Source organism: Myripristis murdjan, chromosome 2, assembly GCF_902150065.1.
Source record: "Myripristis murdjan chromosome 2, fMyrMur1.1, whole genome shotgun sequence".
Lineage (NCBI taxonomy): Eukaryota > Metazoa > Chordata > Actinopteri > Holocentriformes > Holocentridae > Myripristis > Myripristis murdjan.
The window spans coordinates 8,897,875-8,922,693 of record NC_043981.1 but is presented as its reverse complement, the minus strand read 5'-3'; the positions used below and the strand labels follow the sequence as shown (position 1 = coordinate 8,922,693).

General features: G+C 40.7%; 2 protein-coding genes across 7 annotated transcripts in view; one reads left to right on the top strand and one right to left on the bottom strand.

Annotated features, from left to right (window-relative positions):
* Positions 1–19,266, top strand: part of LOC115371355 (FERM, ARHGEF and pleckstrin domain-containing protein 1-like) — a 70,445-nt gene extending 51,179 nt beyond the window's left edge. For 2 of the 3 annotated variants that reach the window (XM_030068701.1, XM_030068683.1), the window contains exons 14-28: positions 2,339–2,544; positions 3,368–3,457; positions 6,606–6,739; positions 8,795–8,876; positions 9,035–9,096; positions 10,186–10,361; positions 10,485–10,615; positions 11,022–11,090; positions 11,267–11,356; positions 11,741–11,823; positions 12,444–12,556; positions 15,042–15,202; positions 16,524–16,631; positions 16,755–16,906; positions 18,085–19,266. In XM_030068701.1, coding sequence (XP_029924561.1) covers positions 2,339–2,544; positions 3,368–3,457; positions 6,606–6,739; positions 8,795–8,876; positions 9,035–9,096; positions 10,186–10,361; positions 10,485–10,615; positions 11,022–11,090; positions 11,267–11,356; positions 11,741–11,823; positions 12,444–12,556; positions 15,042–15,202; positions 16,524–16,631; positions 16,755–16,906; positions 18,085–18,160 — 1,733 coding nt within the window. In that variant the 3' untranslated portion in view covers positions 18,161–19,266. The remainder of the gene's footprint in view (positions 1–2,338; positions 2,545–3,367; positions 3,458–6,605; positions 6,740–8,794; positions 8,877–9,034; positions 9,097–10,185; positions 10,362–10,484; positions 10,616–11,021; positions 11,091–11,266; positions 11,357–11,740; positions 11,824–12,443; positions 12,557–15,041; positions 15,203–16,523; positions 16,632–16,754; positions 16,907–18,084) is intronic. The other variant, XM_030068692.1, reaches the window with a different exon arrangement.
* A 1,507-nt stretch (positions 19,267–20,773) lies between these two features.
* LOC115371370 (gamma-glutamylaminecyclotransferase) lies at positions 20,774–24,604 on the bottom strand. 4 transcript variants are annotated; one of them, XM_030068720.1, is made up of 3 exons: positions 24,504–24,524; positions 23,509–23,580; positions 20,774–22,960 (listed from the first exon to the last, which is right to left on the bottom strand). In XM_030068720.1, the coding sequence occupies exons 2-3, from the start codon at positions 23,541–23,543 to the stop codon at positions 22,468–22,470; spliced, it is 528 nt and encodes a 175-aa protein (XP_029924580.1). In that variant the 5' UTR covers positions 23,544–23,580; positions 24,504–24,524; the 3' UTR covers positions 20,774–22,467. The 4 variants fall into 4 exon arrangements, with proteins under 4 accessions (XP_029924580.1, XP_029924573.1, XP_029924596.1 ...); XM_030068713.1 differs by lacking the exon at positions 24,504–24,524 and adding an exon at positions 24,318–24,491; XM_030068736.1 differs by lacking the exon at positions 23,509–23,580 and having other exon boundaries at positions 24,504–24,604.
* Between the last annotated feature and the right edge of the window lie 215 nt (positions 24,605–24,819).

Genomic DNA, 24,819 nt, shown 5'->3' with positions numbered 1-24,819 from the left:
ACACACACACACACACACATACGCACACACATACATGAGCACTGGAGTTGATTCTGCCCTGTTGTCCCTTCCACTGCCTGTCACCAAAGTAGCACTTGCAGCAAGTCACTCTCATTTAGGCTTTTTTGTAATTTTAATGTACTGTAAATACAAGAACAATAGATTGTGGTTTTGTATTCATATTGTAATTTGTACGGGAGTTAATCAGAAACAAATTTGTCAGGTTTATTTGACAATAATTTGATAATAATAGGTGAATGATTGTAGATTGTACTGCGGTATACAAGTTGTGATCTTACTGATATTTGGCTGCTTACATATGATTGTTGAAATGCCACAAGTTGGCATTATAGCATCACATCTGTGCTTCTCTCTCTGTTTACATAACAAAATGACTGAATGTCTTTTGAAGGAATAAACTGACTTTCTGGTGTGTAATTGCACTTATGGGAATTATCATTATGTGATGTGAGAATTTGTAGCAGTTTTATGTCCAGAATTCAATTTGTTCAATTTCTCATGGTGTATGCCAGCATTTCTTAAAAGCACTAAATACTTAATACAGACAAGCAAAACTGCTGCCAATCTTCTTTTCACATGGAACTAAAGAGCTGCTCTGCCAAAAAGTTGCCATATTCCTTCACAAAAGACAGACTCTGCATTGAAATGATCACACTGAATATGTGACCTAAAGGCTCACTGACTGCACCGGTTTCCCTGTCGCTCTTGTAACTCTTTGTATATCTGCACACCTGTCCTTTTTCTTTTTTTAAAATTACAAAACACCTACTGGATTTTGTTCTCATGATTTCTCTCTTCCTGCTTTTCCCCTCTATTTTTAACACTGTAACTGATTTTGTGCACTAGTGTCAATAAAAAACGACCCCGTATGCTCGAAAGACAAGGGACTCCAGAATTTGTTGTAGAGTAGAGAAACTGTTTGTAATGTGACCCACCCCACATCCCACACACACACACACACACACACACGATGTGACAATCACCCTGGATGCGTGCAGCCCTTTCAGTTCCCATCCCGTGTCCTGTGTTGTCGTAGTTAGAGCATAGAATAGAGGTTGTTCGTTTTGTCCGGTGTTGTGCACGTGCACGTCTGATGCACACGTAGCTCGACCTGTGTCTGTCTGTCTGTCTGTCATATTTTGCTAGTGTAGCTGGTTGTTTCCCGTGTCTGTCCTCTTTGTCATAGCATAGTCTTTTGTTCTGTATGGTGGTGAGTTTTTTTATAGCACCCGTCACAGATCTGCACTCAGTGGTTGCCATGGTTTTACCCATGTTCCGGTTGGAAACTTTGCATCCGGGCAAGTATACAGTCATAACGTTGCACAATGTAGTCTGCCTTTGTAGTGACTAGATGTAGTGAAAAGTAGGTGACTGTCCTTAGTTTTGTGTCCAGATGATCATATTTTCCCTCATAAATGATTCAGCAGTGATTTTTAGAAGTGGATGGGATCCGAACCATAATCAGGCCATTAATTCCTATGAGAAACTAAGCTGATTTTGCAGCACCATCATGACTAGCAGGAGTAACTTAGAGTAGCAGTAGCAGAAGTCCATATCTATTATGCATTGTAAGGGATATGTAAAGGCTTGCAGTGCGGTCATAAATAGTTATGATGCAGTCAAAATGCCATGTAGGAACATGTATCGACAGTGCTTTACTAACTCTGAGCAACGCAGCACTGATTTAAATTGAGATTACTTTTCTATCACATTGTGGCTATGCATGGCTGCATTATTTGTCATTTTACTTGCCCTACAAATGCACAGATATGGTCATTACTGAAAGTTTTACCGATTAACTGACTCATATAATCCATAGCTCCTTACTAACCGTAGTTCATTGTGGGTTTTTGAGCATTTTCAGATGAGGATCTAAGTGGACTGAATGTTGTCTCATAAATTTCCAAGAATTATTGAAGCATCTTAGCTCTGCCATGTGAAAAGCTGAAATATCCCAACAGTCCATACCCCATAGTTCAATATATTGGGTCAGATAATCATATGATCTTGAAATTCACTGCCGAAAAGATAGGAATTATTGAAATAGTATGTTTATATCAATTTCAGCTAGTTTTGTTCACCTGGCTTTTCTTAAAATAAGAAGCAACATGGTGATGAAGAGGAAAACAGTGGCAGTGAATTTCAATAAACTACTTGAGATTTGTATTTTTTTAAGTATGGAATCCACTTTAACATGAATCCCCTTTCCTCTTCTATCTTATCTTTTCCTATCATTTTCTCCCTCTTCTCCCTCTGTCCTTTATTTCCCACCTCTTCTCCCTCTCTTCTATGTTTGTGTTTTCCTTTCCTCTCTCAGGAAGTCCCAGTTCTTCTGCAGACTCACCGCTGGCCAGTGCCCATGTGCTGGTTAATGGCACCGGATCTGTCAACGGACAGGCGACAGCCAGCACCGGCATCCCGGGTCAGAGTCCCGATGGACGGCTGCCATCGCCTCTCACCAGCCCTCTGCTCACCGAGGCCGGATACGTGCGCACGGATGACGAGGATGAGGCGAGGAGGAAGGTGTGCATGCAGACAGGGAGACGGATGGATGGCAAAGTGGAGTCTGAAAAGCACTATATGTGTTTAGATACAGATCCTGAAAGAAGTCATCGAAGGTCTTAAAAAAGCAAGGCTGTGCAAAATCTTATGCGCAGCCTTAAATTCTGATTGAACGTCTGCATATATCATTATCAAAGCGATTGGGATTATGGTCTAAATACAGTAAACAAATGAGATTGTGTTTGATATGACTAGCAGCTGCTATGGTGTCAGTGTCAGTGCTCTCAAAATTAACACAACATCGCTCTGTTTCTATTTATTGCAAAGAGGATGTTGCTCCTTGCTCCCCCTCCCTCTGTTGTCACTCCATGTGCATTTTATCCTTTGCTTCGCTACAGAGGGTAAACATGTCAGGAGTGATTTTTCCGTCTGCCTTTCATTCCCCTATTTGCAACTGCGAAAACCTCAAAATGTTTCCTGCAAATGATTTCCTGCAAAAATCCAACCCGCAATGTAAATTGCAGCATAGAGGTTGACAGATGCTGACAGTTGTCCCGGTGTTTGTTTACAGTAATTATACTAATGTCTCAAAATTAATGTGTTGGGGATTTACTGATGTTAAAGCAGAATATGAATCACCTTGAAGCTGCAGAATAGGTTGTTTTCAACGCTAAAATTCAGTTGCAAAATTGGTTATGTCTTCATCCAAAGTGGTGTCTCAGTGTCTTCAGTTTAATTTGATGATACTTGGAGAGACCTTGCTACAGACAAGGCGAAGGAGTGGATGGATGAGAGGATGATGGATGGATAGATGGATGATCCTCCTCTTTCCCTGTGTGTCTAGAAGTTTCCTACAGACAAAGCCTACTTCATCGCCAAGGAACTGTTGACTACAGAGCGGACCTACCTCAAAGACCTGCAGGTCATCACAGAGGTAAGAATAACTGTGTGTGTGTGTGTGTGTGTGTGTGTGTGTGTGTGTGTGTGTGTGTGTGTGTATGAAAGAGAGAGAACAAGTTCATTAATGTGTACATCTATGTGTTTTCTAAGTGGGTGTATGCCTGTCTTAGTGAATGTGCATGACTGTATACTGGAACCTGGAAAAAAAAGTTCCTAAAATCTGAAAAAAAAAAAAAAAATAGTGTAAAGTTTTACAAGGCATAAAAAAGACCCATTGTTTTTATTAACACAGAATCACTTTTTGGTGTGTGTGTGTGTGTGCGCGCACATCTAACCACACACACTGTTCACACATGCCATCTCTCTGTGTTTGCCTGTCTAGCCTCGTCCATTGCCAAGTTCCTGTTAAGTGTGAGGCCATTTTCAGCTGGCCAAGAGAAAGAGACAGAGCTTTGAGGAACCATCTGTGTTGAGGCCAGTAGCGAGCCTGGCCAAGTGTAAACACGCTCCCCGAAGTACACCGCTCTGCTTTAACTCGCGGACACATGCCCAAAGTCCTGGGACAGTGAGCCAAACTTGGTCTTTTAAAGCATCAATATTGGGACAGTGAGTCAAAGTTGGTCGTTTTAAAGCTTAAGCACTGGGATCGCGAGGTATAGTTGGTCAGTCTACAACCTAAGTATTGGGACAGTGAACTAAATTTGGTCTATTTGAAGCCTCCGTGTTGGGACAGTGAGTCAGAGGTGGTTATTATAAAGCTTAAGTGTTGGGACGGTGAATTAAAGTTGGTCTTTTTTAAGTCTGAGTGTTGGGACAGTGAGCCAAAGTTGGGTTTTTTGTCGCCTAAACATTTGGAAAAGGAGCTAAATTTGGTGTTTATTTGCTGCTGTCAGGCAAAAAAGTGTCTTTTCTTGTGTTTTCTTTTTCCCCATTTTTGGAAAGTTGAATCACAGGTAAAATAAATGACAAAAACAATTGTCATGCTTTTTGTATTTTACAGGATCGCGAAGAATATTATTCCACCACATGGGCTGAAGTCTTAAATCTCCAGATTCCAGCCAGGCTGGTGGAAATTGTTGCCACCTTATGATTAGCATTCTCCTGTTTTCAACTTAAACGTTCAACTTAAAAGTCTTGTTTGTTCTATAAAACTCCACAGCTGTCCTGCTGATCAGCCCTCGGGTGTTTACACAGATCTGGCACAAGTAAAACTGCTGAAATCAACAGCGAGGGGAGACTTACTCCTATTCATAAAAACAAGCTCTAGATCCTGAATCTTAGCTGCAGCTCAGTATGGGTTGAATTGTGTCTTGCCTTTTACTTTTAATTTAGCTTTACTGTTGCTAGTAAATTAGGAGAGTGTCAGGAGAGATATTTTAGGGAAGCAGAGTAATAGAGGCTGTCAGCTGTGAGGATGTTGGGTCAAGCCCCCTGAAAGCAAAGAGAATTTCCCTTCTTTTTGTGCCTTCCCACACCCTCTTGAGGTCTTGCTCATTGCTCATGTGTCCCGACCTCACCGTCCATCTGTCCCATATTCCCCTCGCCTCTCTTTTTTCTCCCTCTCAGCTGTTTTTTTTAACAGTAATTTCCATCCACTTTGATGTGGGAAGGAGGCGTGCACTGGCGCTTTTTAAAAACCTCTTAAATATTTGCTCTGGCTGGTGATGCTGAGCGATGAGGTCCCACCCCCACCCCTCTCTCTGTCTCTCTCTCTCTCCCCCTCCCCCCCGTCACCCTCACAACATTCTGTGAAACAGCTGGACTCGCCACATTAGCTGTCATCGTCGTGTGTGCTTGTCTCTGTGGAATTCAGCACCTCGGTGTCAGGTGTTGGGGTGCGGTCCCCTGAGGCCACAAGGATTAAATGTGTGTGTTAGGCTTGGGATGAAATGAAAATGTCATGTCATGATTATCCTGGCTGAAATAATTGCAATTCATGATATTATCCTGATAATCATCACTCTAAAGATGGCACTAAAACATACTCACTTTATCTCACAATTGTTAAGAAACAAATATTTTTACTGCATATATAAATGAGAAAATCAGCTTTATCATATCACTCATGTGACACTGTCCTGATTTTCCTGTATCCTGATAATGGAAAAACACCACAGTCAACTTTAAGAGTGTTTTTAATTGCAATTCGTATTCAATCTTATATCATCCCATCCCTAGTGTCTGTGCATGTGCTAACTCTAATGAATCTCTCAAGCCAAGGCTCATAAACAAACATGAAACACATTTTGAACGGTTATTGTCAAGGAAATTATTTCTAATTCCACTCAAAAATCAATGAGGACCGAGATAAAAAGCTTTTACACGCATGTCACACTTTAATGCCCAGAGCATGACACACAAGAAAATCAACCTTGCAAGTGTGCTGAACAGTAGATTAAAGGCTCCTTTATACAGGACTTTTTTTTGCCTCGCTCTTATCTGGTCTCTTCCTGCTCTGTCAATTTCCAGCTGGCCAAGGTCGCTTCTCCAATTATTTTTTTTTCACCAAGTTTATCATACATTCCTCTACCCTTAGCTAACTTGGTTTCATGTGGATAAGGCACATGACACTACCTTAGCTCTGTTATATACAGCAGTCCATCTACCTAGGCAATATTACACTAAAATTAAACTTTGTATAGCTCATGCATGGCTAAAGATTAAAAGTGAGCAAACCTCATATATGGTTATAAATAACCTAACCCTAGCCCTAACCCAAAAATGAAGTTGCTGGTTTGTGTTTGAACATTTACTTGATTTTAGTCCTAATTTGAGCATAAAATATGATACATGAGTTCTGCACATGCTATTCATGAGCTAGTCACACATAATCCTGTTGCCAACAAACATCAAGGACAGCATCATTTGCTGATCAAACGGTGTTGGCAAGTATACTTTGATTAGATATGGGGAGCCGAAGATTGCTTCCTCTGTTGATTCTGCCCAGGATTGTTTGTACAAAATGCTTGTTATGGTAATACATTCATATATACTGTCTTCAAATGTGTAATGCCCACATCATTTGCTGTATCGGGAAGTAGGAAGACAGCAATAGGTGAAGTGAAAGTTCATGTAAATAAAAACCTGTGACTTCCTTTGATAACCATTTAAAGTGCTCTCTCTCTGTGTGTGTGTGTGTGTGTGTGTGTGTGTGTGTGTGTGTGTGTGTTTGCCGTCCCCAGTCCTTCCAGAGTGTTGTGGGGACAGACGAGGCCTTGCCGGACTCTGTCAGGAACCTCATCTCTACCAACTACGATCCGGTCTACAAGTTCCACCAGGGGTTCCTCAAAGAGGTGGAGCAGAGGCTGGCGCAGTGGTCAGTGTCCGTGTTTCATTCCATCCAGAAAACCAAAATGTCTGCCACATTTTCATTTTTATCTCTAAAATGGCTCATAACGCAGGCTTTTACATGTAAATACTCTTAGCTACAGTGCAGTGTGTATACTGTGGGCTTTTGGTGGAACCTTAAATGTCAAGATCACAAAAACTTCAGGTGATGAATAGGCAAGAAATACAAATGTCACGGTTATAGTGTGCTGACAATATTCTTCTTATCATACATTCCTCTACCCTTAGCTAACTTGGCTTCATGGTCATGAAACCATGAAAAGGGAGGCGCTATGAGTTAAGGCAAAGGAAGACACAAAAATCACCTGTTTGCCAAAATGTCTGTGTGTGTGTGTGTGTGTGTGTGTTTGTTTCTATATCGGTCTGTCAGTTTGTGTGTCATCATAGTTTGTGTCGGCCTCAGGGTGGCCTAGTTGAAAAGTGTGTGTGTGTGTGTGAGTGAGGTGTGAATAGCTCTGGAAGGCTCTGAGCACAAACACACACCTCTGCCCACCTGCAGAGCTCCATCAGAGCTGTGTCACAGTTTTGGAAAATTGCCCTCATCCTTTTTGACAAATGGGTTGTGTGTGTACGGACAGAAAGGCCAGCAAATATCCAACAGTGTAACACATTTTATATAATGATGTGATCGATTAATTTAATGATATATAATAATAATCTAAACATCTAAGCAATATCTAATATTAATCTAATAATAATAATCTATATTTATAGAGCACTTTTCAAGTCTCAAAGTGCTTCACATAGGCAGCAAAAAATAAAATGAAATAAAATAAAACAAGTCATAAACTCATCAGGTTTTGAAATAACAGATTTTTTAAAAAGTAATAGTACTGCAGTAATGACAAAACTGAGTATAAAAAGCACTTTACAGACAAAAAAAAAATCACATAGAAACACATAAAACATGACTAAAATCAATAACTTAGTCAATAATAAAATAGGACAAAAAAATAATAGTAATGAATACAAATCTACTTTGGTTGTGGGGTTTGCTCCAAGTGACAGAGCATTTGAGGCTGTTTTAGTGCTCACTGCATGTTTTGTCTCAACCTAAATTCAGAAGCGGTTTTCCATCCACCGTCAGGCGCATTTTCAGCAAATTTTAGGGGCGTTGCAAAAAAATAAATTGCATATTAGGTGCATTTGTGTCAGCCGGGGTGAAGTGAATAAACAGGCTTCCTGAATGTCAACAAACACATCCGCTAGGGGGAAAAAAAAATGGGATGCGTTTCAAGAACAGATTAGCACCAGGCAAGTTGTTCTTGTTCTTTTGTGTCAGCTCGGTGCTTTCATTCAAGGACAAAAACAAAGAAATTCACATTGTAGTGCTCTATTTCAGTGTTATTGTTTCCATTCGTCCCACTCATTTATAATATACTACATCATAATTCACAAAAATTGTTGGATGCAAACCCAGCTTTTAGTTAGTTCATGTGGGGGGGAAAGGGAAGAGGATCCGTCTTAGCCGTCATCCAGTGGGAAAAAACTCAGACAAGAAGGAAATCCCTTCAGTTTCTACTGAGATAAATGTATCAGTGATCACAACTGTGTGTCTTTGTTGGTGGAAAAAAGCTTGCAGAGCTGAACTTTTGCCCTTCATCACCTCACCTCATTGCACCAGTAGTTTGTGTCAAATGAGAGCCACATGCACACACAAACACCAAGTCCTCATTTCCCTCTGTGGGAATATTGTGTCTTCTTCATTTCATCATGACTGACAGGAGCAATTTGGCTTTTGCTCTGCTCTGAATTGACTAACTCTAGCGCGCACACACACACACACACACACACACACACACACACACATATACATACATACTGTGAGCATGGTTCCTTACCTTGCTTTTGGACGCGGCCCAGCGAGTTGCTGGTAAGATGAATGGGATTGTGGGAACTGAGTGAATATTTTCCATTGTCAAATCATGCCTGTGCAAAAGCCAGCTCTGGCCTGACACCTACTGGAGCATATGTATTACTGCATGCTAAGAAACAGCACAATAACTCTGTCTCTCTCTTTCAGGGAGGGTCGATCCAATGCCCATATTAAAGGAGACTATCAGCGGATTGGTGATATTCTCCTTAAAAACATCCAGGGCCTGAGGGTAACTATCTCAATCCACTAACATGCACCAGATCTAATGAAACTAGAATCATGAGAAAGGAAACTGGAAAATAAGACTTAAGAAGGGATGTTTTCAAAGCCTAAAATATCTTTTGCTTCTCCTCATTTCTATTTTCACTTTGTCTTTCTCATCTGCAGCAGTTGACGGTGCACCTCCAGAAACACTCAGAGTGCCTTGTGGAACTGGAACGGGCCAGTAGGTGGGTACATGACGCGGGACAGAGCTGTTTGTAGCCCGAGGTCAGAGGTCACTGGCAGGCACTTGTTCTTTCGCACTTGTTCCCGGCCTGCAGCCTGTTGAAAGTTGAATCTATTGTCTTGTCCACAACACAGTCTGAAAAGGATCCACTTTAAATGACAGGTACTTTCCATAAGTGCTGGTAGAGTATACAAACTGAAGGAAGACAAATGGAAATGCTGACATTATTATGAGGCCTTTACTTACCAAAGAGTGTCACTTTCAAAATATCATCTGTGTTTTTGAAATATGAAGGGCGTTTTTCATAACTGAAATATAACAACATATACAGTTTTTGGAACACTTGCTTTGACTTTTCTCCTGAATTTTATCACAGTCTGTCCCTCATAACTGAAGTCATTTTTATTACTGAAATTAAGAGGGAATCCAGCGTTGGAGTGGCTGTTATATAAGTATCGTTTCATGAGCTACCAGTTAGTTTACATTAAAGGACAGCAAAGATACCCACAAGAGAAATATGCTGTAGTTGGTGAACAAAAATTGCTTATAAAAAGTAGTTAAAAACGACTTTGCAACATCAGATCATATTTACACCTGCAGCGTCATGTAAAACAAAATCAAAACTCAGCACATACTGCATGTGAATAAGTAGGTAGTGTGCTTATTACAGTGCACTGTACACCACATGAGGGCATTATGTGCATCTTTGCAGATGAGGATGAAAAAAAAAAAAAATAGTGGAGACAATGAGACCAAAGACAGTTACATCAAAACATGAGAGGCAGCAATTACATCAGTTAATTAATGCATAAAAGCATAAAAATGCCATATGCTATTTGTCTTGCATAACCAAAAAGCAATTAACTAGGAAAAACACATTCTGAATTTGAATTTAGTCACACTGTTACCAAGCTACTGCAAAATTTAGTTTCAAGTTCGACTCCTAGCCTAATAACATAGTGATTGAACCTTTAACCCGGGTTCACCTGCTCAGTCTGTTTCATAGCATCAACACTTTGCTGTGATATTTTCAACACACACTGTAGCAGCCGTCTGAAGCGAACCTGTCTCCTCCGTCTCTGTGCCTCAGGTCCAGCCGGAGGTTGGAGACGCTGTGCCGGGACTTTGAGCAGCAGAAGGCCTGCTACCTGCCCTTCAACATCTTCCTCCTCCGGCCCCTCCACCGCCTGCTGCACTACAAGCTCATCCTGGAGAGGCTCTGCAAGCACTACCCGCCCACCCACGACGACTTCAGGGACTCAAGAGGTAATTTTTGGGCTGTGTGTGGTTTTTGTATGTTTTCTGCATTCCTTATTCTACGTTTTTCTCTCATATGCCAAGAGATAAGGATAATATTGTTCCCTCCTCCATCCCATCCCTCCTCTCCAGCGGCCTTGGCCGAAATCTCAGAGATGGTGCTGCAGCTCCAAGGCACCATGATGAAGATGGAGAACTTCCAGAAACTTCTGGAGTTGAAGAAAGACCTGACAGGCATTGAAAACCTGGTCATCCCAGGAAGGGTGAGAGATTCAGTCTGTTACAGTGTGCCAGCATTTTATTTTGTCTTAGTAGCAACTGTTCATAAAGCTCAAAAAGTTCATTTTCCAATTCAAAGTGATGAAATTAGTTATGTTTTGTTTCTTGTTCTATGTCCTCTGGTGTTGTAGAACAAATCTCGTCCATATAAGACTGAGCTAATAAATTATTTAAGTCTAGGAAACGTCAAGGCCTGGGTAATTTCTTTGACAACAACACATAAATTGGGGATTATGGGATAAGCCCTGGGAATGAAAATCTTTTTTCAGAATAGTGTTCCCATGCCAATGTTGATTAAAAAAGTGACTCGTCCTGCTGATTTGTAGAACGTAGTTTTCCCTCCGTTGTTCTGATGTCATTTCTGCTCTGTTTTTTGTGTGTTTTTGACAGGAATTCATCAGGCTCGGTTGCCTCAGTAAACTCTCAGGGAAAGGCCTTCAGCAAAGGATGTTCCTCCTGGTATGGGATTTACAGATTTCTTCCTCTAAGACACCTTCAAAATGTCTTGAATATTGCAAATATAATTTTCCTCTTCCTTCCTCTTATTATTTCTTTATGTCTTTCCTTCCTTTCTGCGGTCATCCCACCTTATCCCTGGCCTTTTCCCTTGTTTCCTGCCTCCGCCCTCCTTCCAGTTCAGTGATTCCTTGGTGTACACAAGTAGAGGGATGACCCCGTCCAACCAATTCAAAGTTCACGGCCAGCTGCCCCTTTATGGCATGACGGTAAGTAGCCAGATTTTCTTATTTGGTGACTGTCCACATTGTACTGCAACCATGAGATTGACTGAAACATCACTGAAATTTGTTTTGTTTTGTTCTGTTCAAATTTCTCTCTCTCTGTCACTGCAACTGTTCCTTCACTACCACATTTTGAGGTGTTTTAAAATGTATTTTCTTAATGTAAAGTATGTATGTCATATAAGTATGTCATTGTGTGAATATTCAGGGATATTTGTGATTGAAGTGTGACAATGGACACAAAAAGCTTATCTATAAAAAGAAAATAAGTGGAATTTGTGCGTGTCAATACACTGAATTTCTGTTTGTGTGTGCGCGTTTGTGTGTGTGTGTGTGTGTGTGTGTGTGTGTGTGTGTGTGCGCATGCAGATCAGAGAGAGTGAGGAGGAATGGGGCGTCCCTCACTCTTTTACCCTGTTTGGACAACGCCAGTCTGTGGTGGTGGCAGCAAGGTGAACACTCACACACACACACACACGCACACATATATATATATATATATATATAATGATACAATTTATATAGGACTTTTCTTGACTCAGAGTTTACAAATTACCATAAACACAAAGCATGATAGTTAAAAAATGTAAATAAAGGAATTGTATGTAAGAGACAGAATGCAAACACCAAAACAATAAAGGGGATGCAAACTGAATTAAACATGACAAAGAAAACAACAAATGTTTTGCGCGAAGGCTCAGTTATCCATTATGAATGCAACCCATATGCTCTTAAGGGTAAGTTTGTGAAAGATTAATACAGGTCAGCCTCATTAAATATGGATTCATACAGAACCCAAGCCACTGTTAAGTTGTACGTAAATTAAACCGAACTATGTGACCTATTTTCTATTACCCCATTACTCATGCATAGATGGGAAAAAGCTGCAGATACAGATTGTGTTGCATTATGCAGACGTAATTAGAGGTTGCCGGTCATACAAATGTACATAGTGATTTTATATGCTGGTTATATGCGTTTTTTTTCCTCTTTCTGTCCTCATTTATTCTTCTTTTTTTTCCTCTTGCTTTGTGTGGTTTCATAAGTGTCCCTTTCTCTTTCATGTCCCCAGCTGTGCGTCAGAGATGGAGAGGTGGGTGGAGGACATCAGGATGGCCATCGACCTGGCGGAGCAGAGCAGCAGTCCCCACGCCGACCTGCTCTCCACCAGCCTGACCGACAGCAGTAAGTGTGTGTGTATGTGTGTGTGTGCGCGCGAAATAAAGAGAAAGACTAGCTTCTAAGCAAACCACACTTCACCATGGACATATCTCTCACATGTGTCCTTCATAGTTACCACAAGCCTTGAAAATCCATTAAAATTTATGGATCTGAGGAAAAATAAAATAAGGCCAGTGTTTTTTAAACTGGATGGAAGACCTTGAAAGTACTTTTTTGCTTGAGATAAAAATTCTAGCACTTGAATTTGTCAATATGTGTCAGCTCTTTGCCATGGCATCAACACTTCACATCTGAAGGCAATTCTGTTGATTTTGCAGCCGTTTTAAAAGGAATCATTTCATCACAGTTTTACGACTTAGCAAGATCATGAGCAAAAAACAAGTTTACCACGTCTTACTCTTTTAAGGCATAGTTCACCCAAAATACAAAAAACTAGATTTTCCCACTTTCTCCTCATGCAGTACATGCATCCAAATAGTTTCTGTGTGATTTGATGAGGTTTCCTGTGTGTCTCCCTTCACCCCAACACAGTAACACTAGATGTTTATTGTTTGTTGCAGCTCAAACCTTGAAAAATTCACGTCAAAAAACAGTGACATGGATACCCGGTGTAATCCACAGCCCTTGTGGGTGAAGAGTTTATTTGGCAACTATTTCCTGTGTAAGAATACAGGCAAACTGCATCCTGTTCTCTGTCCACCTCTAATTTATACTGGCTGGGAGTGGATGAATGTAGTTTGCCTGTGTCCTTCAGCAGAAAACAGTTCCAAATAAGACCTTGAACACCTTTCTTGAATTTTATGTTCAAGTGAGTGTGTGAACCCTATTTGTAGTATTTGAATCTTCTATTTCTCCCCTTAAGAAATGCTAGCGTAAATATATATGTTTAGCCTTTATTTATGCTGAGCATATTTTCTCTTTTCCAAAATTACCCCCCAAGTGCTCCTGTTGTCCCCAAATATAACAGCTACTCAGCTTTGAGTGAGTGTGACCTGTTGTCCCTGTTTTAGACTCACTTAGAGCCCAGAAAGATAAAGCCCAAGAGGAAATAGGTCATAAACAAAATTCCAGAGAATAATTATTCCTGGATGTTGGATGTTACTCAGTGGGATTTGTTACCCACAGCGGCTTTTCTTGCAAAAGCCTACCAGTTGAAGTAAACACTTTATTGCATTCCTTGTTGGTATTACATGTTATTTGGAGTGACTTTACAGGGGATATCAATGGTTTTGGTGTTGGACTGATATTTACATGCAAGAAGGTTTGCATTACCTTTTAAATCACAGTGAACTGGATCATGGACAGGCGAGCTCTTGCATATTCCTATTGTCTCCGTAATTCTGCCTTTCCCCCCGACCGAGAGGATATTTTTCACTCTTTCTCCTCCTTTCTTTTCCCCTCATGAGACAGACAGCTGCACTCAGCGCCCTTTATATGACTAATATCACTGAATTGTTCCAGCTTCTCTGTGTCAGTTTGGTATGTTACCTGATCTATTCATGTCCCATCCCCAGCTGTCGTCCCTCTTTCTCCTTTTCTCTCTTCTCATCCTTTATGTTGAACGCCTGTCGGGATGTTCAATGGGTCCTCCACCTGGTGAACTTTAGCTTGACTTCTCCATTGTCTCTGAGCTAAAGGACCTGCTATGTACAGGTTTTTATACAAAAAAGACAAAGTATTGGCTTACAAAAAGATAAAGTTACTCTATATTTTGACCAGACAGTATAGCAAATTAGGTGACTTTGATCAAATTTGGCATTGTGGCTTAGTTCTTTGTTTGTTTTTGCGATCACAGTGTCAAAAGTTCTCTTGCAGTTTCCTCTAATAGCCATGTTAACACCAAAAGCTTGTTACAGGTTGTTGTTAAGTCATGTGATTTAATGCCCACTGTTTCAGACTGATTGTCATCTCACCATAATAATATGAAAAAGTACATGCACTAGCTTTGCAGCCTTATGAGAAAACCTGGTGAATATTGCAATGTTGCAACCAGTTACATTCACAGCATATAAGTGTCATGTGATCCATCAGTTTTTTCTCATTCTTGTGCATTATAAATGGTAACAGCTGTAATTTTGTGATAAATATATCTTAATTCTGTACTGAACACTAATCCCATGGCAGGCTTTCTGACTGGCTTTATGTTGTAATAGAAGAAAATTAGCGGTTTTGTCTATTTGTGGCCAGTTTTTATTCCTAAATATATACACAACACACAAAGTAGAAATGGCTCCTAATTCTCAGTAAGTGCTTCAAATACACAGATGATTATATATTTAAAAGACTAATGGCTTCAGTAGTAACCCATAATATGCTTCCCCTTTATGCCAACAGTGTTTTGATCAGTGTTTTCATTTTGTTAATCGCTGAAATGATACAGACTGTAATTTTATGCTGAAGCAGATCTCTTCATTTCCTGTACTACTCAGTGAGAGTTTCAGTGCTTTCTGTTAGCCGTCATATTTTAACCCCGTCCATCGTTCCTCAGAACTGTCGGAGGATGGAGGAGCTGAGCAGGAGTCGGAGGAGGAGCTCTGCGGCTCACGCTCATCCCTGGAGCGTCACGGTCACCGTGGCAACACCACCATGCACGTCTGCTGGCACCGCAACACCAGCGTGTCCATGGTGGACTTTAGTGTCGCCGTGGAGGTACCCGACTGCTGTTTATGTCTCAGTCTTTCTCTCTCCACCTGTTTTATCCACACATCCCGTACTGTTTCTTTCCTCTCAGGCTTGTGCCTCTGGATTCCCGCCTGCTGCTTTTTTTCCAGTGTGTTGAGTCTTGTATTTTGTCTGTTTCCATTTCAGTCTGCCTTGTTAAGCAACTGAGTCTTGGTCTCCGTCTCTGTGGACAAAGGACCATTCCTCCAGTGTCCTTTGTCTTGTGTTTCCTCTCATGTCTGTGTTCTCCTCTCCCTTATTCCCCCTCTCCCTCTTTTTGTCTCTATCTGTCTTTTCCTTCTCTCTACTGTCTTTCCACTCCTACTTCATTTCTGTCTGCCCATGCTGACGTTGCTAGCGGCTAATAGTCCGGCCAGTGAGTCACAGAGACCCCTCAGCAGACACCAGGGGCCCGTCCCTCTCTCTGTGGTCTGCTGGTACAGAGCACTCAGCCTTTCCTTTAGTGACACCTGCTGGAGTAGAGAGGTACTACAACAGAGATGCAGATTATTTTTTTTTCTCCCCTTCTTAGAGAAGTCAGATGTCAGAGTCAGAGACAGTGCAGCTCCCCTAGAGCTGGTAGGAATTCAGTGCTTTCTTCAGTGACACCTCAGCCAGGTGAATGGTTGCCAAGGGTTTGAACCCCACTCATCCAGTTGAAGGAAAGTCTCCCCTCATACTGTGCTACCTGCTTCCCAAACTTTGTACCCAGAAATATCACTATAACTTTACTATAGACCATACCATACATGGTACAATTATCCCTGAGAAGACTCTGGTAGAGAGAGAGAGAGAGAGAACAATCCCTGTTTCTCTCAACAAAAACCTAAATCCTGAAGGGACACTACACAAGCCACTAGAAGATGTCATCAGTCCTCCAAAGGCGTGTGAACTCCCAAGCCTCCTCTGCCCAAACAAATTCACCATGAGGGCCAGTAGTATCACAAACCAGGCCCAGGAAAAGTGCTTTAGAGGGTCTGGTTTACTGCATGCTGCTTTACATGCAGGAGCATGGCTCAACCAAATGGACACTCACACTTACAGTAACACAGAGGTACATTTCTGAGAAAGAGAAAGCTGGAAATTGCTCAGTTGTGATTTTAATCGCATGCCAAAATGCTTTTTAGGCCAGGTTAGTTATGTTGTGTGAATCTGAGGCTCTGGCTGATACATGTCTCTCTCCCCTGTCTTATTTTCTGCTTCAACACTGAATCACTGACTTTGTGTTTGTTTGTTGAACCCTGTTTGTCATGGGTTTCATCAGTTCCTCTCTCCTTTTCTTTGTCCCTCTTTTCTTCTTTGTCTGCAGAACCAGCTGTCAGGTAACCTGCTAAGGAAGTTCAAGAACAGTAACGGCTGGCAGAAGCTTTGGGTCGTCTTCACGAACTTCAGCCTCTTCTTCTACAAGTCGCACCAGGTCAGATATATAGAAACAGAACTCTTGGTATTGTTCATCATGATTTATACTGATTAAAATCATGAAACATAAACAGATGAAAATGAATAATAGATCCTTTTCTATTGGCATTTCTTCTGGCAGGATGACTACCCTCTGGCCAGTCTTCCTCTGCTGGGGTACTCTGTCACCGTCCCGTCCGAGTCGGAGAACATCCACAAAGATTATGTCTTCAAACTCCATTTTAAGTCCCACGTCTACTACTTTAGATCAGAGAGCGAGTACACCTTCGAAAGGTACCGATTGAATTTGGAAGACAGATGCTGAAAGATTTGTTTTTAAGGCTATTAAAATCCAAAACTCAGTACTTTTTGGCTTAAAACTTAACCTCTTCAACTCAGCTGCTCCCACTGGGGGGCTTGTCATTAAAAATGCATCCTGAATGACTGAGCTTTGTTCAAACTCACAGAGTGTTGTTTTTTTTTTTTTTTTTAATTTCTAGTTGACATCCCAAGGATTCCAAAGATACCAAATATGATAAATTGCAGGGAATACAGGGATACGAAAAATGATAAATTACAAGGAAATGTGTATGAATTGATGCACATCTGGAATATAAATATTTCACTCAGGTTTAAGTGATGTAGCTTCAATGAAGTAGTGCAAACAGCAGATACAGAATATGTATGTGACATGGTCGTACAATTATGGAAAAAAAAAATAAAAAATTAGATTTCAAGGGGTTGAAATCAATTGAGATTCTAACAACCTCTGCGAAGAAGTATGGTATCATGTTCAGGTAGTGGGCATGTGAAAACCTGCTCAAGATTTTTAACCACATGCTAAAGGCATGCTGCATCACCTTGAAATGAACAAAATAGATTACCACAGCTTTAGGGCTAATAATTGACATGCATTGGCAGAGCTTTTAGACAGCTGGAGTCAGAGTGACATGAAACCTGAGTCATTCCTTTTTTTTAATTTTTGAAGTTATTTCAGTCACTCGTTTGTTTTAAGTTTGTTTAAAAAAAAAACAAACATCAAGCAGTCTTTGACTATCAGCGATCAAAAAATTGCAACATCAGAGGTCTGGCAGAGCTTATGAGCTTATGCTAGGCTGTAATTAACATAAATAATAAAGCCACATTTTCACGTTAGAGACAAGTAAGGTAGATAATTAGAGCAGAGATCAAACAGAAACGTCTCATGAAGAGATAATAAATCTTAATGGGGGTGTAAACACCTTCTTCATTCTGTCTTTAACTTTCGTCTTCTGTCAGCGGTGGAGTAAATAAGCCTTGTAATTTTGTTTATGAAAGTATCAAGAGCTGAAAAGGCTTCTGTAGTTGCCCTTGGCTCAAAATGAGTGCATCTTAAGTACTTGAAGTGGCAAAAAAAAAAAAAAAGTACATCGCACTTTATTTATGCCACTCTGCATGTTACTTCTTTTTTTTTTTTTTTTTTTTGTCTCCAGGTGGATGGAGGTGATCCGCAGTGCCACCTGCTCCGCCAGCCGCTCCCTGCCGGCCACCAGGAAAGACCTTTACTGACAGATCTGACTTCAGCCCTCATGTTCACACCTGCTGGCCCGGTCACAGACACTCACCTGAATGAAGATGTGGACGCTGGTCTGCCAAAACTCTGGGAAACACCCCTACTGACACAGCAGGCATTCAGATCAACATCAATGAACATTTCTGAGTAGTTATTTGGATCATACGCCTTTCGACTCACTTCACAAGCCCAGTCAAAGGACCCCAACTTCACCTCCGTCCCCTCCACCTCCTCACTCATGCACACACATATGCTGCTTACAGCTGATTTTTTAAAAAGCTACAGTACTTTTTACATCACTGGTGCTGAGCATAGGCAGTCTCTCTATAACGGCAGTTGTCCTTTATGTAATTCTTTTGATAATTTTACAGATTTTCTGCGCCAGCCAAGTGGCAGCACACCGTCTTGCTGTCCATGTTTACCTTCCCCCCGTGCTTTGTTGACTTTATTTTAAGATTGCACAACCGAGTGTGTTCACATGCACACCAATAGGCCTTTTCAAGTCACCTGCACATCCTGTTTACAATAGCGTCGGGGAAGATTTTATCCATATGAAAAGCCTAAATACATTACTTGAGTTTTATCAATATGGGATATTCATGTAGTCTGTTCTATTTCTGCAATGGTTTATAATATTATTGTTGTATACAAGTATATTTATGATATGGATAAAAGGTGTACATACATAGCTTCAATAAGACCTGAACCCGGATTAGAGAGTGGAATACTGTGTGCATGTGAACACACTCAATGTGATTATTTTTGTTTGTATGACAATCTACACATAATGAATACATGTGATACCAGTTTGGACATAATTACGAAACACATCTTTTGCTTTTATAGGGCAACATTTTGTACAGTCCTTTGATACACTGTGAAACGTTCTCTGCTTTATTATCTCAATTTTGGTTGCTACTTGTTTTCCTGTGAGTCCTGCCTTCTTTACGCTGGCAAAAAATTTTCCAGAACACTTTCTCTACTTCCAGGGCCGACAAGAGATTTCAGTGGTTCATTGCCAAATATCTTCTCCTCTGTATTCCTGTCCTAAAGGTTTCTGGATTTTACTGTTTTAAATAAAGATGAGTAAAGATTGTGTTAATACGGTAACATTTCGAAAGATGACTACGAAACTGGTGGGTTTTTTTTTGTGGCCTGGTTTTTCTGTATTTTCCATGAGGACACAAACCACGATGCGATTAGGAAAACACACAAAAACAGAAAATATCCAAAAAAAAAAAAAAAAAATCTGGAAGGCAGTAATCACTAAAAATCAGTTGTATACACAGGAAAACATCAAGCATTGCAAAAATGTGAGAATGTGATTCCCAAGGGTACTTTTAACAAAGCATGTTTTGTATTCTTAGGCAGTAACCATAATGAAAGATTGTGCAGTTGTACTATATATGTTATATGTTAACTGCATCGGATCCGGAATGAATTCAGTACAGATGTATGATGTAAAAATGGATGTTGAGATTGAGATTATTTTATTTTAGCCCCCAAGTGCTGTTTTTCATTCATCTGAGAACCTCAGGTCTCCTAAAATTACTGGACACATCACCTCTTTTCACTCTTTATCTGAATGCCAGGATGATCACAATAGCCCTGTGATGCAATGTAAGCATATTGGATAATGTCCTGGGATCCCTGTACCCCTGTATCCCTTGTAGGATGCTGGCACGGTATCAGCTGCTTACAACACTTGGAATAAATCACCTTTTGTAGCTCCGTTTGAAAGGAACAGAGGGACAACTTGATATCTTGGCTCATGTAAAACAAAGGACAAACGCTAGGAGGATCTCAAAACTGGAACACACACCACAACACAAACCAGTGGTGAGTAGTTGCTCGTAACATGACACTTACATACAAACACATAAGATTAGATATAAGAATAGGAATTCAGTTTTGGAATTTTTTCTATTTCTGTTGAATTATAGGTGCTGGTGAGAATCTTGTATTTTATTATGGATAGCATAAATGTTAACTTTTTCCATGATTGCTTTTATGGGTAATAATGGAATAAAACTGCCCCTCTAAAGGGTTTATGAATGGTTCACAATTAGGGTAGTAATTAGGTTATAAACACTTTATAAATATGAATTATAAAGAGGTTGCAACACAGTTTTCGTAATTGATGCAGACTCAATATTTGGTAAGATCAAGGACAGTAAGCAACTATCAAGATTTGAGCTAGTATATAGAATATGTGTGGTGCTGCAGTAACTTGATCCTGCCAAATAGTTCATGTAGTGAGTCTCTGTATTCACAAATTGAAGCCTTGTGAACCACTGGCTCTTCAAAAGAGGGAGGCCTTCAAATTCCATCACCCCAGGGTGGTGCTTTATTTGGCCATGAAAATGGAAACACACAATTACAGACGAGCGGTGTCTTGTTTCAGATAACAACCTGCAAGTGAATGCGACTGACAACAGGATTACCATAATTTGCCAAGACATTTCAGTCTTAATTTATACTTTATGTACTAAATATGTGGAAAACTAAGGTACAGCCTCTTTTGTCCAAAGTGTGTGTCCTGTCCTCTCTTCCATCTCCCGCTATTGACTGAATTATATCAGTGTGGTTCATAGAAAAAACATGTTGTATGTTGTTCAACCCTTTATTTATATCAATATCATCAATTTGTACTGGTGTCTAGGCTAACATCATTGATGACAGAATAAGGAGTGCATGTAGGAAGGACCAAGGCACACTGAAAGGAACAAACACAGAAGAGGGTGGAGCAACATTAGACGAGGTAAGCTATGTGTGAAAGCTCTGTTCAATAGGTAAATACAGTATCTGTGGATATTCGAATTTAATAACAGGAAAACTCTAGTAAGAGTTGACCAAATTAACAGCACACCACCCCATCACAAATATGAAATTATGGTTTCTTGATATGTCTTGTTTGGTTTCACAGTAAACAGCATGTAGTGTGAGCTTTCAGACACAAAGCAGTGCCTTTTTCTTACGTCACACTTGGTCCGAAACCCTGAGACGGCAATTTCACAAGCCTGTTGGGCAACATTCAACACTAAATTTAGCCAAGTTAGTTTTCAAGGAAGAAGTAAGTCTGCAGCCTGTTCGAAACTGAACACCAAAGTCCATTAAAGTCCATCAAAGTATAATGTGCAAAGTCAAAATATGATAAAAATGATTGAATGTTTGGGTTGCAATGGAAAGTGGTTCAAGAGTAAGCCAGAAAAAAGTATTTTACATTTACAAACATTAAACTGTGCTTAAGCAATTTCAAGGCTTTGAATAGAGACAATTTCAAGATTATAAAGACATTTTAAAACTCATTTAAAAAAAAAAAAAAAAACCTGGGGTCATGTTGTTACATTATGTGGCTGAACTGTCAGTGTTACCAAGTTAGATTCACATCCATTTGCACAGTGTGTGCTTTTGATCAAAGGTGGAGACATTCTTGAACTGAACAGTGTGCTCATCATACAAATCGAGAATGAGGTAATTAACTGAAGCATTCTAGTTATTCAGACTGTTGAAAGGTATTTATGCACACTCTACATTTGCATGACAGCAGCTGCCAGTTCATTTTCATGATGAATCATCAAGACTGCTTTAGGGTAAACAGGGAGGCATAATCTGCCCTTGATTCTTCCTTTATGTCAATTTTTAAGCCAGAAACAAAGATAACCTGTTTAAATGTATTTATGTAAGCAGCACTGTCTTCCAATGAACTTCTGCTTTGCTCTGAGGCCCTGTTCGCAACTGGCAATAAAATGCGTCTTGGGTGATCCGAGAAGCATTGAGGCACACTGAGATCCAAAAGCTCAGACCACATTCAGAAGTGGTCTGGGCCACGTACAGTCACATTCTTTTAGCAGTGTGTGCAAGAATGTGTCATGGCTCACACTGAAGGACCGCCTGCTCAACTGACATCCTCAGCTTCAGCGGCAGTACATGCTTTTCTTTGTGCACCAACGGCATCATATTACAGTGCGAAGCATCAAGAAGAAGCAACAACCATGGGCAAAATGGATTCCCATGGATGGAGTACACACAACACACACTCCTTTTGGGCATTTGTTATACATGAGAAGTGTATTATTGCCTTCAGGTGGTGAAAAACAACAACGTATTTGGACTTTGCAAACGAAAAAGATGTAGGTTTGTATTCGCATGTGAAGTGGGGAGGTGAGATTCGATCACAAGTGGTCACGCCAGGTGTGAACAGGGCCTCATACAAATTAGCAGAACTAACGGAAGGTAACTTAAGTACCACACTGTGAAACTTTACTGCCTTTGCAATACCTAGCCCTAACTAACCTGGGTGTCATTGTCTTCCTTCTCTGGTGACATACTCCAGTCCGTGACTCCCATACGAATCATAGCTCTCATAGTTGGGCAGAGCGGGCCAGTCTGGTTTGTATGTGGTTGTGCTGTACACAAACGCTTCCACAATGCTTCCCGGTGATGGGGTCTTCTCTCCAGCCGTTTGTCCCACCCATTCCTCCACCTCCAGCTTCACTTCAGTCCTCTGGTACATGGTGGGAACAGTCTCGAAATCATCCAGGAACTTCAGCATCTGGTCATCGACTTTGTAGATCTCCCCTCGGACGCGCTGGCCCTGGCCGGGAATGTTAAGGAGGAAAGGGATGTTGTGCTGACCGGCGATCACTAACGGGAACTTCTCGGTGGTGCGGGCCGATGCCAGGAATTCTGACTTGCCGTTGGCCTGGTCGAACATGCGGTAATAGTTGGGCTGCCCCTTTTTCAGGGTCCCATAGACAAAGACGTGAGTCATGTTGATCAAAGACGGGAGACACCTGCAAAACAAAAACAAAAAAAAAAAAACGGCAAGGGTATGCTAAGCATCATGGTGACACAATGAGAGGCAAAAGCAATGTTAAGAACATGCCCCATTCTGTCTCTTGGATCTACTTAACATCACATGTCACTACCTGCAGTGTAATTACAACACAATAGTAAATCAAGCCAGTTATTTCCAACCAGTTTAACTGCCTAAGCGTCTCTGTAACCTTAATGCACAACAGTCATGTACACGGGCATTGAGACTGCTTGCATACTTTTGTGTAGAGTAAATCAGGTCAGTGGTTAATTTTTGGAGCCTATCCGTGATAATCTGGCGATGAGGTACACAAGTTACATATTAGCTAGTACTAATGATTGACTGTAAAAAAGATAACCGAGTATAGGACGCACAGATTTATGATAAGCTGGTAAGTCCAGCACAAGGTTTTTGTTTGTGAATGTGTGCACACAGATACTACACTGCTGATTTGTGTACAGTTCTGCCTCTGGTTCTGGTTCTAGTTCTGCCTGCTGAGAGACACTTATTTGCAAAAGTATCCACCTGCAGACCTGAAGACCGCCTTTATGGCTAGGCATGGCTCCCTGGATCAGCTGACAGAAATGAACCTTGTGTCTTTAAAATGAAAGACAGAAATGAACATTGTGAGTTAATTGTGTTTCTGTTTTAATTTTTTTTTTTTTTTTTATGTGTAAAATGCACGGCCACACCACATGCACAAACACAAAGGGCTTAAACAAGATTTTTGGGCCTTTTAGTTCAGTAGGTCTATGCCATGAATATTTTGTTTGAAATCCGCATGAATAATAAATGATTGGAGTTTATTTGCTTATTTGCTCGTGAAATATATAACACACATGCACACACACCTGGTTATTACTGTAGCAGAGGCAGGCTGAGGCCTTAACATACAGAGTTATGAGATGTAATTTTCTTAATCAAACAATAAAAGCCTCACCATATAAACACTGATCACATAACAAAAAGTTCCCCAGTTTAAGTTGGGCCTGTTTAAGTCTATAAAAATTCAAACAACAGACACAGCAGTATCTTTTAAAAATGCAAGAACTAAATGATCAAAAAATTAATATTTCTCCACAGTGTTTCTAAGTTAAAGCGATTATCTGAATGCATAATATAAAAAAATGCTAGTCGTGAACAGCGTTCTGCAGTTGTAATTGTTAGAGCTAGGGGATCCTTGCAGGCCGCCCAGGCAGGGACAGGTCCTTTTTTTTTATTGCAAAGTTGTTGCCTGCAGCTGCCCAGCCTCAGAGGCGGTGTGCGAAATAGCTGTTTTACATATTAATGCGCCAAACGAAAATCAATTTAGCTCCATTACAAATAATACTTACGCAACTCAATGTGTGCTCCTGCTCCATCAAAAGTGCAAATCCCCTCCGCGTCGTGCCATGTGACGCACCGCTCGGCTGCTCTACAGTCACCGTTATGCTAGAAACATGGCTCTTCGTGTCGTTTTTGCTCACAGAAATGCTGTTAAACACATGGCTGTTTTTACTGAGTATTTCTAGGACACTTACCAGCAGTGCAGTGAGAGAACCGGCGGCCGCTTCTGTGCGCTCTCATTGCGTCACTCCCAGTTTATCAACGTGTCTGACATGCGCACTGGACAAACCCAGACGTCGACGGCAGCACACAGTATGCGGTGCGTTTTTTTTTTTTTCCTCGGATGGCTAAGGCATCACATGATTGACTTGCATTCACTCTCTACAGCCTTTACCCACAACTAACTAACTTAAACGCCAAAATGAACCACTCAAAATGTGCAAAAAAAAAAAAAAAAAAAAAAAAAAAAAAAATCCGCCATCCTTGAGGGGAAAATAGCCCACAGGATGG